Below are 16,448 nucleotides of genomic sequence, written 5' to 3' on the forward strand. Positions count from 1 at the left end.
ATTGGAATGACACTTTCCAATAATAAACCTTTATTTGAGCATGCTGCCAGTGGCATGTTTAGATATGGGCTATAGGGGGTTCAGCCCTTGGGCTTATGGTCTTATTGGGGGCCCATTGATAATTTTATTCTATGTAAAATTACCTGGGATGTAGGGCCCACAAAATTTATTAGCCTCTGGGCCCGCACAACCTTAAATCCACCACTGGTACCGCATCACACATAATGGTTTGATCGGTATATTTGCCACAACAAGAGATGTCAGGTTGCAAGTTGAATATCTCGGAACCTTAAACGAGAAGATAGTGGCGACCGATGACAGCAGGCCGAAGTTCCGGCCACGGTCAGCGGGCCTTGAAGCTGCCTGCTAAAGACCTACTGGATTCTGGTCTGAAAAACAGATGGAAGGGTCAGGTAGTGGACCCGTAGGTTACACAACAAAAAGTATCGTCCGTAACTACTGCTGTTGTGGCCAATCATAGCTGGGTCAAGCATTGTCCAGTTTTAAAACTGTAATCATCACATCTTATTGTATGGTACATTCTCTTTAAATCTCTCCCGAATTGATTAAATCCTGAAATGTTTAGGTCTGAGTCCTGCCACAATACCAAAACTTTGTAAACAGCTGTTAGCCCCAACTGTTGTCTAGGAAGCCATTTCCTTTTACGTCACAGTGTATTGAAATTGTTTTGAATTTCGCGCAAAGCTACTCGAGGGCTATCTGCGCTAGCCGTTCCTAATTTAGCAGTGTAAGACGAGAGGGAATGCAGCTAGTCATCACCACCCACTGCCAACTCGTGGGCTACTCTTTTCTCGTCACGTTATAACGCCCCCATGTAAGCATGTTTGGTGCGACGGGGATGCGAACCCGCGACCTTCAGTTTACGAGTCGCACGCCTTAACCCACCTGGCCATGCAAGGCCGTGTATTGAAATAATTAAAGATTAGCATTTGATTATAACATCACACACTTGTACGATTCACAATAATTGGAGTAAATATTTTAACTTTTGTTTCTTTTTGATGCAACAATATGAAACTACTGATACTAAGGCAGGCCTATACAATGCAACAAAGCAAGCCTTGCAGCGTCACATTGAGCCTTTAATACAATAATAGGAAATTATGTGTGCTATACCAAGCCTATTCAATGTATCAATGTCATATAATAGTTGTACAAAATCAATACTATGGGATGGATGACCAATAATATGACACATAAAACAGCTAAAGGGTTTAATTTTAAATAAATACGTGGATAATGAGGAGAAAATTTGTGGTTGTTTGATAAAGTAAAACAACAAACAATGAAACTGTATTATAATATATATTAAATTTTATTACATCGGACAAGCAATGCATATTTATACGATACCTTGATCGAAAACGTTATTCATATGTGTATTACAATACAAGGAAATTTTTAATGTATACCAAGTATATTTTACCAGATTCTAGAACTGAAATTACTCATGAATAGTAATAAAGTATAATAATATAGAGATGAAACAATAAAAATACAGACATTTAGAAAATCTCTGTTACAACATTCATAACCGATACTAAAAACACAGATTTGTTTCTATGCATCAATGTTAAAAATGAACAATGCTAAGACAGGCCTATTTAATGCAACAATACGAAACTACTGATACTAAGGCAGGGCAATTTAATGGAACAATGTGAAACTACTCATACCAATACAGGCGTATTTAGTACAACAATGTGAAACTACTGATATCAAGGCAAGCCTATTTAATACAACAATAGGAAATTATCTGTATCATACCGGACCAATTCAATGTATCAATATCATATAACAAAACTAATACTATGAGATGGATGACCAATAATATGGCATACAAAACATTTTGTGTCATGGTACTTTTTGATAAGCTTTCCTGGTGGGATTGTTGCATAACCTATTTTGAGAGTTTAAATCGTCTAACTGCGTTTCGTTTACATTTATACATTTTCATCAAATGTCTGTATGTAGAGAGGTGGGGTGGCAACATGAAATACCGTTTTAATGTCGTCCATTATCCAATCTTAGATTATTCTCAGATACGCCTGTTACGCGCTTCAGTAGCTCCCTCCCTCCTACACACAATTAATGAAAACTGGAGCCGGGACTATGATAAGGATTATTTTTGTTAGAGCAAAGCCACTTTGGGATATCTGCAATGTCCACTGTGGGATATCAAACATCCGTATTTTAGCAACGTAATTACACAAACTTGCCGTTGTCCCACCATGGTACAAATTGCGATAAAACATTCTAAAATGATAAATATATTATAAATTCTGGAAGATGGTGGAAATATACTGAAGAATGAAACCGTCGCAGGTAAAGAACCAGCTCGAGATTAACGATTCCGAATGATGCTTTCTGAATTAAGCTTGCTATATTTGCAAAATAAAAATGTAGGGACGCCTTAGAACTATACGTCAAATGATAAGGATATACCCCGAAAACTATAGTAACTCTGTGGTGTCCTCCATCTTGGGGACAACATTATAGAAACTTCTTGTTAAAGATTTGCCATGGTAGACAACGGAGTCGTAAGGATGTGTAATGCTTTACGTAGTTCGTTATGATTGACACTAGGTGGAGCTTGTGTCAAACGCGGAAATGAAATACTTAGAACTTGTGAGAGAAAGGAATGAAGAAAATGTTATATGTGAACTACACTACACCTACCATATATATACCAGTGTTGAAAAAACCTTTCGTTCAATACCAGGGCTTAACACGCCTGCTGGAATACGACAGACAAAGTAGTGGTCTTGGCGCTATTTGTATCAAAGGTTGGTAAGCACTTGTAGATATATTTAATATATTATAGAAGATGCCTTGTATCAGAACACTTAATCTATGAAAACCCCACCAGAGGGATGTACAGAAGTAGCAAAATACTCTTTTGGAGTAAACCTGTTTTTTTTTTTTAATTTTGCGCAAAGCGATACTAGGGCTATCTGCGCTAACCGTTCCTACTTTAGCACTGCAAGACTAGAGGGAAGACAGCTAGTTATTACCACCCACCGCAAACTCTTAGGCTATGTTTTTACCAACGAATAGTGGGATTGACCGTCAAATTATAACGCCTCCACGGCTGAAAGGACAATCATGTTTGATGTGACAGGATTCGAAACCTGACCCTCAGATTACGAGTCGAGCGCCTAACCACCTGACCATGCCGGGCCCCTTTTTAGAGTAAACCTTTGAGACTAATCACTCAAGTGTTGGAACTTTCCACATATACTCATAAGGCCCGGCATGGCCAAGCGTGTTAAGGTGTGCGACTCGTAATCTGAGGTCGCGTCGCATCTCCGTCGCGCCAAACATGCTAAATTAGGGACGGCTAGCACAGATAGCCCTCGAGTAGCTTTGTGCGAATTTCAAAAAAAACAACAAACAAACACACTCATAAACTGTTGACTGCTTTGATACACATGTTCGGTTACTAACATTTAATTGTTTTATATAATGCATCACTAATTATTTATTTCATTAAAACTTGCCCCCCAAAATTAGTTCTTTTTAGTTATCAATTCACGGTATTATGGTTAGTATTCTTTCCTTCATATTTTGAACAGCAAGTAAAATAATATTGTTACATATTGTTGACTTTAACAAAACGCTAAGAAATTATGAACTGTTTTACAAACAAATTCTGATATTTTAGGCTACAGTGATAGTACTTTCTATCCAATGTACAAAAAACACTTCAATTATTATTTTAACAAATGGCTTATATAAACATTGTTAAGACACGTACTGTGTTTGTTGTTTTCTAGCCGGCCTGATGAGTTCTGGATTGAGTGAAACGTGTCGTCGGCAATGAATACAGTTAACATAATGTAGTTGGAATGCTATTATTATGTACTCTTTTAATTTTAAAATTCTTTAGAGGACTAGATAAAAATGTAACAGGTGTAACAGTAATATATAATTAACGTCAAACACTTATTTTTGGCGAATCATGAAGTATTTTAGGCTTTAAAACTAATGAAATTTCACCAATATCATCATTAGATACTTTAGAATTAAATGTAGATTGTGCTAGAAATTCAGCATGTGTGTTTTTGGTCTTTCTTTGATTCTCTTATTAAGACATTTTATTTTCTCACGTGTATATCTTTTTTTGTCAATACATTAATTAAATTACAGACACAACACTGGCTTCTCATCGTTTTCCGACTGGTCAAGAAAAGTCACCAAACCTCACACTTCTTTCGGGGATTCATCGGGCTACCGGGTGGACAGTGGTAAACCTCGCTGAATTCCTTCAAGTTCGACAACGTGCCCACGACTCTGATGCACATTAATCGGATATTGTTATTAAAACTCAGTGATAATATTACATGATTTAATTAAAATATATATACATGGAAGACTTACGTGTTCTTAACCATTACAAATATCCATTTTACATTATTAGAACAAGCATAAAAACATTCCTATCTTGCTAAGGTCAAAACTATACAACATGTTTGATCACCGCGGATATCGAAGCCTATTTCTTAACGTTATAAGACATAAGAATTTAACATTGAGACACCTTCGGAGGTATATTAAAGATATCTAGATAAATATTTCATGTACAATTGCAGTTCATGCTCAAACAAAACTCATCTCTCAACAGAGTTAAGGAAAAGTCGTGTCACGAAACCTGAGAACAGTATTGTTGTCTTTTTTACTTTATATTTTTTAACATAATAAGATAAAATCTAATTGTTGCAAATGGTTTAATTTTCTAATATATTCGTTATCTTAATTCTTACACTTGGTTAAAGTACGCTTTGTCTTTAATGTGACTATTCTTTTCGATCTCTAATAATTCCATACTTTACTGTAGTGAAATCTTAACCTTTCTTTAGGTAACTCGTTTCAACTATCAAAAAATTCCAAATGTTATTTCTACCACAAACCCCCGAATCCCCAAAAATATGTATAAAATGTTTAACTTTCAATACGTTAGTTTGCCCCAAAATACTGTTGCCTGGAACAGCTTTTCACACTGCGTACCTGAATCTTCCTGGGCTGTGGGAATCAACGCGAACTATGTGAACTGCTGCCTTAGGCCTACTTATTCCACACCATATCTGGGCAAATTGGAGGAAGAACAGTTGGTAGTGGTTCAGGTTAATTCCAGGAAGACTGGATTCTGGACCGTGCTTTTGGGCCCATCGTTTATAAGCCTGAAAACAAACAAACAAACTTCTCAGACGTGGATCGCTGTCACATCAAAAATGATACTGACTTAACTAAGCTGGCGATAAAACTGAAATACATTTTCTGTTGGAAGTTGTTTCCCTATGTTAGTGACAAAAGGTTTAATTTAGGCTACTTAACCTAGCTGAAAACTTTACAAAGACGAAACTAAGAAACAGCGAATTAGCCTCAAAAGTCATTTAATTTATTTATTTTATAAACAGCACCTATTACCTGCTCTGATAAGTTAATTTTAGTATTTTCAAATAATAAATAGTTGATTTTCACTAAAAATAAAAGTATGGCTTCGTTTTGGGTTAGGCTATCACCATAATTTACAAACAAAATAATTTTAGTACAAAAATTTGAAAATTCTGAACTTACCCAAAATGCCTGTTTAACACCTCCATTATCCGCTATGTTTTCACCTTGAGTATTGATTCCATTCAGCTAATAAAATTAACAAATTAATAAACACATTTTTCACCAAAAGAATGCCAATGATAAGAAAACATAAATAAATTATCAACTGATTTTCTGTGATTAACTGGGAAATTTGCTAGGACTTAAGCAGCAAAATCGATGTTTTATAGCAGTCTTACTTTTCTCTACTAATCTAGAAACTTAAATACAAAAAGCAACTTATTTTAAGAAACCAGAAGAAGTATTCCACACATTTATAACTAAAAAAAAAGCGCGAAAACTCAAACTCTAAATCTAAACATTTCAAACCAAAAAACGCACATGCCTGTTAAACATTTATTAGCCATTACAATACTTTGCTCAGTTACTTATATACTCTTCAAAACAAGAAATGCAAAAGGGATATTTTTGTTATTTTAAAGAGAAATATATGTAATAACGTTACAAGCTCAGAGTATGTGATATTACACGTGTTAAGGCACTGATTGTCAGACCAAAATGACAATAAAAGTTGTACACTGTGAAAACGGAGGAAAACATCGGATTTTTCGCCAAAACGCATGCGTGTCCAATAACTTTGTTTGAGAGATCTGCATGTTCTGCAAGTGCAACATGTGCAAATTCCCTATAAAAGTGACGGTTCTCGGTTTCCATAGCTCAGTGTTAAGCCACCGACACGCAATACAGTTACGCCAAGACTGACTGAAGCACAACGCAACAACGCCATTGGTCGCTTGGAAGCAGGCAAATCTCGATCAGATGTTGCCAGAGCTGTGAATGTCCACCCAAGCACCATCACAAGGCTACGAAATCGTCACCAACAACATGGATCACCTCGTGACCGTTCACGATCTGGCAAACCTCGTTTGACCACGCCCGCACAAGATCGCAACATCCGGTTACGCCACCTTCGGGATAGGACCACCACTGCGACGTCTACTGTCTTAACCATACCAGGGCTGCGTAGGATTTTCGATCAGACCGTACGCAACCGTCGACGAGATTCTTAGGCCCCATGTGCAACCCATCATGGTGAACGTCAACGACGTTTTTCTACATGACAACGTCCGTCCTCACACAGCCCGACTCACCACTGTCTTCTTGAGACACCACAACATCAACGTTCTTCCCTGACCCTCCAGATCACCAGATTTAAACCCCATCGAACATCTTTGGGACGAATTGGACCGACGTCTGCGACGGCGACAACCTCAACCGCAGACTCTACCTCAGCTTGCAGCAGCTTTGCAGGCAGAGTGGACAGCCATTCCACAGGATGTGATTCGTCATCTCATCGCTTCCATGGGCAGGAGATGCCAACCAGTTATTGATGCTCACGGGGGGCATACTCGTTATTGACGTTGAGTAACGTTAAACTTCAACTAGTGAGCGTGGACTTCGCCTTTGCAGACTTTGGATGTTCAGCAGTGAATGTGCAAAGTTTCACACATGTCATACAGAACTACCCGGAATAAACTTGTTAACAATTTGTCTCACATTTTGCCTTTTGCGTTTCTTTTTTTGAAGAGTATATATACGCATATGTTCGTCAATGATAGCGGTACACGAGTTTTGAATGAGACGCCATATTATCGTTTCCTAGAGCGGCAAAAGATTTAAAGTTCAAAGCTCATTTATTTAAGACGATTCTTTAATTCCAAACTTGTACGTTATTTTAAAAGCAGGTAAAATACAGTGTATGTAATATTAATGTTAGTTATAGCGCATGTTAGACTACTGATGGAAAATATAATAATATATAAAAAGAGCTTTGGTAATGAGCAGGTTTCTATTAAATTATGGAAAATAGAAGACACCAAAACAGTTTAAGAATATTTAGATAAGTTATGGTGAGGACAGTAACAATAAGTAGACTCAGATAAGTGGTAAAAAAAGAACCCATCTTGTTAAAGCAGTGTAAGTAGACTTAAATTAGCGAAAATAGTAAAGAGTAAAAGAAGAATTAGATTACATCAACATTTAATTAAATGTATGTAGACAGAGTGACGTGATTTATTTCTCGGAGAACTTGCACGTTTAAACAACGAACATACCAATCAACAGGTGTGAAGAATATTTGTCTCTTTAATTGATTCTTATATTAAGAAAGGAAATTTTGTTTAGTTTTCACAAATAATTTTAGGTTATTATACTTAGTTAATTTACAAGGAGTAATAGCTCATATTAGTATAACTAGTATTTATGCTAATTGATATAAGGGATAGGTGGGTGAAAAAACACCATTGTCTCTCCTGTTAACAGAATTACAAGAGTAGAAGGAGGTGAGACTTCACTGTTTGATTTAGCCACACTGGGCTCACACGTTTGTACAACTACACTCCCACTGATTCTCACCTCGTTGACTGTTTGGTTTAGCCACACTGACCTCACACGTTTGTACAACTACACTCACATGGATTCTCACTGTGTGAAATATTATGTCTATCAACCTTGGAAAGTTGGTTTTTAATTTGCTTTTGCAATGTTCGTTTCATATAGTTATTATTAAATTTTAATTTTATTAAATATCAACTCTGATCTAATTAGTTAATGTTCAATGATATAATTAATTAGTATACACATACACGTAACTAGATATATATATATATATACATACATACATATATAGCTACAACAAATAGCTACATGAATGAACACACAGGTGGTGGTTCTATAAGAAGAATGATAAACTACTGGCTGTGGAAGTCAAAGGCCTATTCACTAAACATTTATCCGTTAGATTATGTTGGCTTTAACTACACCAGAATAACACAACTTGCCGGAATATTCAGGTCCGGAACGACGTAGTTACTGTATTGGTTTATCACACACTCAGCTTTTGCTTGGAAACGAACAATGCTGTCGTTATGCCACCAGGACTGCAGGTTTCCATCGGGGTCGAACTGTCTACCTAAAAAAGTTGTGAACACCTAATTTGTGCGAAGATCTGGATATATGATAAACCAGTATTAAGGTTGTACGTCTTAAAATAAAATGAAATATTTAAGTCAATTAACTTGAGCTTTTTAGTTTTTTTGGGTTTTTTTTTTTTTACATATTCAGCAGTCGAAGTTAATGTTCTGCTATGTTCTTAACATTTTCTCAACTGAAAAAACATGTGGCACATTCATCTTCCGAATCTCTTAGCATAAATGACAAGAGGTTTCAGTATTCTGAGCTGGATTTTTTTTTCTGGAATGGAGAATAGCGGGGAAGAAACTGGAGTTAGACACATCATAACATTTGTTTATACATTAATGTTGTAGGTTTTAGTGATACAATGTTCTTTCATCTGACCATAGACAAGTCTGACAAAAGGGGGTGGGAAGGGGGCAGATGCCCCGGAGCCCGGGGTCTGTTGAGAGGCTCAGCAGTGGGATATTCCAAAGCTCACTATAAATGCATATTACTTAACGACCGAAAATAACTATTGCTTTTTCATGGATTCCTAAAGACATCTGTCACCTAAATTTCTTTTATGAATAACAAAAAATAATAATAAATAGAATGATAGAGGGAAGGTGTCTCGATGATGTTACTGACCCCAAGGCCTAAGCTGTCTCTCGACGCCTCTGACCACAGTGGTTGATTTAATATATTCCTACTTAAGCCTCGTGCACAAGAACTCGTATATCTTGAGCGAGGTATTCAGTGATTGACTGGTTGTTTGTCTTTAAAGTTGAAGGTCCCTAAACGTTTTTTTGTTATTAAATAGATATAGTACAATGTTTTGGAATCTGTATTTTAGTTGTTGTTTTTTTTCTTGTAATTTTTATGTAGTGTTTAGTTCTGTTCGCCTTCAATTATTGTATATTTTTACTGAGTTGTTTTATTATGTTTAAATACTTTGTGGGTTTATTTTTAAAATTTTGTACTCATGCGTTTGTTTCGTATTTAACTTTGGTTATATGATATATATTCTCTTCTCTACCTTATTCCCAACTGAAACAAGTTTGAAATAACGGAACCATGAGTTCAAGAAGATATTTTTCAGGAGGATGGACTAACCTTCAAAATATTACCATGACAGTCAACAGAAGAGGCAAGCCACAACAGTCAAAGTTGACAGGTTTAATGTTTGTATGGTTAGTTTAAGCCATACTGCAAACTTACAACAACAAATACTCCGTGGCATGACATGGCCAGGTGGTTATAGCGCTCGACTCACAATCTGAGGGTCGCGGGTTAGAATCCCAGTCACAGCAAATATGTTCGCCCTATCAGCAGTGGGATCGTTATAAGTTACAGTCAATCCAACTCTTCGTTGGTAAAAGAGTAGCCCAAGAGTTGGCGGAGGGTGGTGATAACTAGCTGCCTTCCCTCACTGGTAAATTAGGGACGGCTAGCGCAGATAGTCCTAATGTAGCTTTGCGTGAAATTAAAAAACAACAAACAAATATATACTCTATAATAGCAAATACTGTTTTTTTCTTCTCGGTTCTTAACCCTACAGGGGTATTTAACCTTATATGAAACAAGTGTTTACATGAATACAGTAATAGAAAGTTACATAAAGCACAATATTTCAATGGTACTTATTGTGTGCGTATGCATGATAACAATGAGACTGCCTCAGTCTATCTGATAACTCGAGTGACATTTGCCATGTCCGGTATCCAAGAAGCCACTATGGTAGCGACATTTTTATATATTTAGCTACATGGTAAATATCTTGAGATTTTAAATAAAATTTCCGACAGACCTGGCGACTTTTATTAGTACTAAAAATTAAGCGTGATAAGTGATGCGGAATTGTGGCGTGAATAAAAAGTATAAATTCATATACACGTGCTGTATGAATAAAAAAGAATAATTTTTTCCCTTTCCTGCGAATAGGACATGATATTTCTTAATCGTATTCTACTGACCACCTTGCCCTCTATTTAGCCACGTCTCCCCATATACGAACTGCTCAATTGTTTGAAGTCGTCATAACCATCTTCGTATTTCTGTGTTTTAAGGTTTCTACATACTTTATCGATATAACTACATTTAAAAACTACACATAACAGTCTGAAACGTTTGTCCAGTTTAAGATTGCCAGTGACACACGGTTTACTCATAAAGAATACCAGCAATCTCAAAATAAACTTTTGGACTTTTGGAAATTATGGATAAAGCCTGTCACGTGAATATTTAAAGGAAATTTTGAAGTACTTCCGGATCAACACTAAATGGCGCTGCGGTCGAATAAAATAACTCTGTGATGATTAAATCTATATCACCAGTAGTATTACCAATAATGGAATCCGGTGGCACAGCAATCAGTTTTTGGACTCATAACGCTACACACCAAGTTTCGATACTAGTGGTGGGCACAGAACAGATAGTCCATTATGTAAATTTGTGCTTAACTACAAACAAACAAATTACCAACAACTATGTAAAGAAATTGGATGTGCCTTTCACCATTTTTTTTTCCGCGTTGTTCTCCATTCCCGGGAAGAATTCCATTTCAGGAAACCATACTGTATTGCTGTTAACAGAGGCTGGAAAAATATGTTCTTAGGCATACCACTACACTTTCAGTTGTGAAAATGTAAAGAACAAAGCACGAACATCGATTGTTAATATCTTACTCAGTAATTCAGCTTCGAAGAAATAATTAAGTCGAAAGCAAACATAATTCTCCTTTGGTCTGTTAAATATTGTTATATTCTTTACCTTTCCCTTACGATAATCTCTTAATTTACGCCACATTGCACTCAATGATCTTCACAACCGTTGCACTTTTTTTTGTGGAGGTGACAGGGAGTTTTCACGCAAAGGTTAACTGTATGCAAAAGCTATCCTTCAATTTGAACTAATATATTAAAGGAAAGTCAGCTAATTTACAGCACCCAACTCCCATTTTTGGGTTATTATTATCTGATGAAATAGAGAGATTTGAGGAGAACCCAAGGCTACGAAGGGTGTAGCGCTTGGACTCTCGGATGTACACTCTGGGTTGGTAACTACTGGGTCACGCCACGTCCGTAACACAAAATGATTAATGAAGTTACACTGTATTATACACAGTGTTTCATAATTATATAAAAAAAGCCTGAATTACAAAAAAAATAATTTTACCTTTGTTGTCGAACCCGTGAGTAACTTCATGCCCAATTACCACTCCAATTCCCCCATAGTTAAGGAACCTTTGAAAAACAAACACATTTTTGATATTCTACCATAAACCTAAATAGCTAAACCAAAATTGTGCACGAACCTATTTTTAGTTTAAACTTTAACATAAACCTAAGTAATAAAACCTAAATTGTTTACGAAACTTCCTGTTATATTTTTGTAATTTAAATGCACAATTTAAACCTTAATAATAAAAACGAAACCAAAACCCTTAACGAATGTTTTATTTTTTTTAATTTAAAGAATTTTCTTGTTATTTAAAATCGCACAAACGTCATAAAGCTGACACAGTTTTTTTATACAGAGAATTAAAAAAAACATTTATTTCAAATTACCAAATAAAGAAGACTATAATTATATTCCAATTTCCTGGTTGGCGCTGAAAAAATATTGTTTATTATTAAATGATAAAGACAGTTTTCGAGAGAAAATATTTATTAGAAAAGTTTTCATATCTGAATCACAGTTGCAATTGGTAATGATAAGTGCTGTCGAATTCTGTGATATTTTAAGTTTAAAAATGGAATGCTAACAGGTTTGCTCGAACTATTGACACAGTTAAAGGGTCATTCATATAAATAAAAATTGGTAACAATTACGTCATTATTCCCACGTTACTAACACTAACAGAAACACCATTATTCCCATGTTACTAACACTAACATAAACACCTTTATCCACGTGTTACTAACACTAATATAAACACCTTTATCCACGTGTTACTAACACTAATATAAACACCTTTATCCACGTGTTACTAACAATAATATAAACACCTTTATTCACATGTTACTAGCACTAAAAGAAACTTAGCATAAATTAATATTTGTACTAAGGTAATAATTCTCCATATTTGTATTGTTTTGTGTATTAATGCTTGTCATAGCTAAAAGTGTAATCAATATAAATCTGTCGTTTTATATTTTCGTTAAAATAAAAAAGATGTGAATTACAGTTTTATTTTGAAAAATAAATAATAAATGTTAACTGTTAAAGGCAATAAATTTGGTGACATTTTTACGTTCCACGCAAAACTTGGGTAGTTTCAATAACGTATTTTCAGAAATACGTATAACTAACTGTATCTAACCTACTTCAAAACAGGGAGTTTAAAACTACAGGGCGGCCCGTAAGTCCCTACCCATCCATATATTATTATGTTATATTCAATTACGCATGTATTATAAATTTGTTTCTTTTTTTTTCAGAGATATATGGCCGATGTTGAGGAAAATGTTTCACAGAACACGGCGTTGCATAATATTATGCAGCGAGAATGAGAGACAGCACACAGATACACTAGATACATAAGATATATGGATGGGTAGGGACTTACGGGCCACCTTGTATAATTTGAAAGCTAGTTATTGTTATCGAAAAATAGTATAGTTTTAATTAATACAAATTAAATATCGTACAATAAATATTGCTGTCTAACCTCACCTTGGATAATTTTGGTGGTAAAGAGGTGGTTGCAATATCCCTGCTGGAAAACCTAATTAAGTTATAGAAAACAAAAATAAGTTTTATGTACATATATATATATAAACAGAAAATCAAAATTTATGCAAAAGTTCTAGTTACAGTCGTGCAACTATAGTAATACAAAACGATTTTTGACACCAAATTTATAGAAACGTGAAAAGTAATAACTGAAATTTACTTTCCTTGTAAATAATTACGAAAAAAAACACACGTAGAGGTTAGTTCCCGTTTCTTACTCGTTACGTTTGTTTCTTTTGAATTTCGCGCAAAGCTACACGAGGGCTCTCTGTGCTGGCCGTCCCTAATTCAGTAGTGGTAGAGTAGAGGGAGGGCAGCTAGTCACCACAACCCACCGCCAACTCTTTTACCACTCGGCTAGTAATCTGAAGGTCCCGGGTTCGAATCCCCATCACACCAAAGATGCTCGCCCCTTTAACCGTGGGGCGTTATAATGTGACGGTCAATTCCACTATTCGTTGGTAAAAGAGTAGCCCACGAATTGGCGGTGGGTGGTGATGACTATCTGCCTAGTCTTACACTGCAAAATTAGGGATGGCTAGTGCAGCTAGCCCGCGTGTAGCTTTGCCCGAAATTCAAACAAACAATTAACTTTAATTATAGTAAATGAAGCCTAACGCATTTGGGCCATCGTAATTTTGATGGGAACCTACTCAAGAAAGTGACTGAAGAAAACGATTTGAGCATAACACTCATGCCATCGATTTGGTTTGTTTTGAATTTCGCGCAAAGCTACACGAGAGCTAGCTGCGAAACCCGTCCTTAATTTGTCAGTGCAAGACTAAAAGGGAAAGCAGCTAGTCGTCATTACCCATCGCCAACTTTCGGGATACTGTTTTACCAACAAATAATAGGACTGACCGTTACATTATAACGCACCCGTGGCTGAAAGGGCGAAAATGTTTGATGTAACAGGAATTCGAACCAGCGACCCTCAAATTATGAGTCGAATGCTTTAACCACCTTGTCATGCCAAACCTCATACCAAGGAAGCAGTACAAATTTTATAGTAATGCTAATTGATTATGAGACAAAAGAGAAAATTATATATTCATAAACATCACTAGTTAGGTCTCAGCTAAAATACTGTGCTCAGTTTAGATTTTGGTTTGTTTGAAGTTAAGCACAAAGCAACACAATTGATTATCTGTGCTTTGCCCATGACGGTATCAAAATCTGGTTTCTTGCGTTGTAAGTCCGCATACACACCACTGTGCCAGTGGGGAACTCTCAGTTAAGATCTCTTTATTGAAGACCAGATACTGTCCAATTGGAAAAGATCCTGGGATGGAAGGATTTATTTTATGAGGATAGGCAAGGACCTCTATACCTATTTTATATAAAGAAAAGAAGTTGTTGTTTTTAAAATTTATTATAAGACTTTTGAGGAATCGAAAAACTAAAAACGTCAGTTTTTGTACCATAATCTAAGGGTAACTGGATGAGAAAACAGTTTGTAATTCTTTTCGTTATTCATAGTATTCGAAAGTTTAACTGACGTTACGCACTGTATAAATTACAATGTTATGCATCCATAATGTGACACAATTTTAGTGTCTACTGACTGACAGACAAAACACTACTATATGATGGTGCGAGAGTAATTCAGTAGTGGTAGAGTAGAGGGAGGGCAGCTAGTCACCACAACCCACCGCCAACTCTTTTACCACTCGGCTAGTAATCTGAAGGTCCCGGGTTCGAATCCCCATCACACCAAAGATGCTCGCCCCCTTTTAACCGTGGGGCGTTATAATGTGACGGTCAATTCCACTATTCGTTGGTAAAAGAGTAGCCCACGAATTGGCGGTGGGTGGTGATGACTATCTGCCTAGTCTTACACTGCAAAATTAGGGATGGCTAGTGCAGCTAGCCCGCGTGTAGCTTTGCCCGAAATTCAAACAAACAATTAACTTTAATTATAGTAAATGAAGCCTAACGCATTTGGGCCATCGTAATTTTGATGGGAACCTACTCAAGAAAGTGACTGAAGAAAACGATTTGAGCATAACACTCATGCCATCGATTTGGTTTGTTTTGAATTTCGCGCAAAGCTACACGAGAGCTAGCTGCGAAACCCGTCCTTAATTTGTCAGTGCAAGACTAAAGGGAAAGCAGCTAGTCGTCATTACCCATCGCCAACTTTCGGGATACTGTTTTACCAACAAATAATAGGACTGACCGTTACATTATAACGCACCCGTGGCTGAAAGGGCGAAAATGTTTGATGTAACAGGAATTCGAACCAGCGACCCTCAAATTATGAGTCGAATGCTTTAACCACCTTGTCATGCCAAACCTCATACCAAGGAAGCAGTACAAATTTTATAGTAATGCTAATTGATTATGAGACAAAAGAGAAAATTATATATTCATAAACATCACTAGTTAGGTCTCAGCTAAAATACTGTGCTCAGTTTAGATTTTGGTTTGTTTGAAGTTAAGCACAAAGCAACACAATTGATTATCTGTGCTTTGCCCATGACGGTATCAAAATCTGGTTTCTTGCGTTGTAAGTCCGCATACACACCACTGTGCCAGTGGGGAACTCTCAGTTAAGATCTCTTTATTGAAGACCAGATACTGTCCAATTGGAAATGATCCTGGGATGGAAGGATTTATTTTATGAGGATAGGCAAGGACCTCTATACCTATTTTATATTAAGAAAAGAAGTTGTTGTTTTTAAAATTTATTATAAGACTTTTGAGGAATCGAAAAACTAAAAACGTCAGTTTTTGTACCATAATCTAAGGGTAACTGGATGAGAAAACAGTTTGTAATTCTTTTCGTTATTCATAGTATTCGAAAGTTTAACTGACGTTACGCACTGTATAAATTACAATGTTATGCATCCATAATGTGACACAATTTTAGTGTCTACTGACTGACAGACAAAACACTACTATATGATGGTGCGAGAGGTTAAAACAGGAACAAATAAGGTAGGTGCAGTTAAGACAGTTTTATTTTCCTAACAGGGTGATTAGCTTATGAAATGAGTTACTGTTAGCGGTAGTGTCTAACAAGCTTAAAAGAGGAATAGATGACTTTTGAAAATAAAGGGTGCATTTAAGTTTTACGGTTTTTTAGGGATGGGTGTACAAGAACGACTTTGAAGGATCAAGTGTGGTCGCTTATCGGTAATGTTATCAAACAAGTCTTCGGTGTACCTTTTTAAATTTAC

The 16,448-nt window shown here is 36.2% G+C and overlaps 1 protein-coding gene across 2 annotated transcripts in view; it reads right to left on the reverse strand.

The window, feature by feature from the left end:
* Positions 1–3,327: 3,327 nt before the first annotated feature.
* LOC143230583 (neprilysin-4-like) overlaps positions 3,328–16,448 on the reverse strand; it is a 37,356-nt gene continuing 24,235 nt past the window's right edge. For both annotated transcript variants that reach the window (XM_076464390.1, XM_076464391.1), the window contains exons 11-16: positions 13,207–13,258; positions 11,707–11,774; positions 8,418–8,548; positions 5,599–5,664; positions 5,029–5,201; positions 3,328–4,314 (exon numbers count right to left, since the gene is read on the reverse strand). In XM_076464390.1, the coding sequence (XP_076320505.1) occupies positions 4,215–4,314; positions 5,029–5,201; positions 5,599–5,664; positions 8,418–8,548; positions 11,707–11,774; positions 13,207–13,258 (590 nt within the window). In that variant the 3' untranslated portion in view covers positions 3,328–4,214. The remainder of the gene's footprint in view (positions 4,315–5,028; positions 5,202–5,598; positions 5,665–8,417; positions 8,549–11,706; positions 11,775–13,206; positions 13,259–16,448) is intronic.

This window comes from Tachypleus tridentatus, chromosome 10 (assembly GCF_004210375.1).
Source record: "Tachypleus tridentatus isolate NWPU-2018 chromosome 10, ASM421037v1, whole genome shotgun sequence".
NCBI classification, from domain to species: domain Eukaryota; kingdom Metazoa; phylum Arthropoda; class Merostomata; order Xiphosura; family Limulidae; genus Tachypleus; species Tachypleus tridentatus.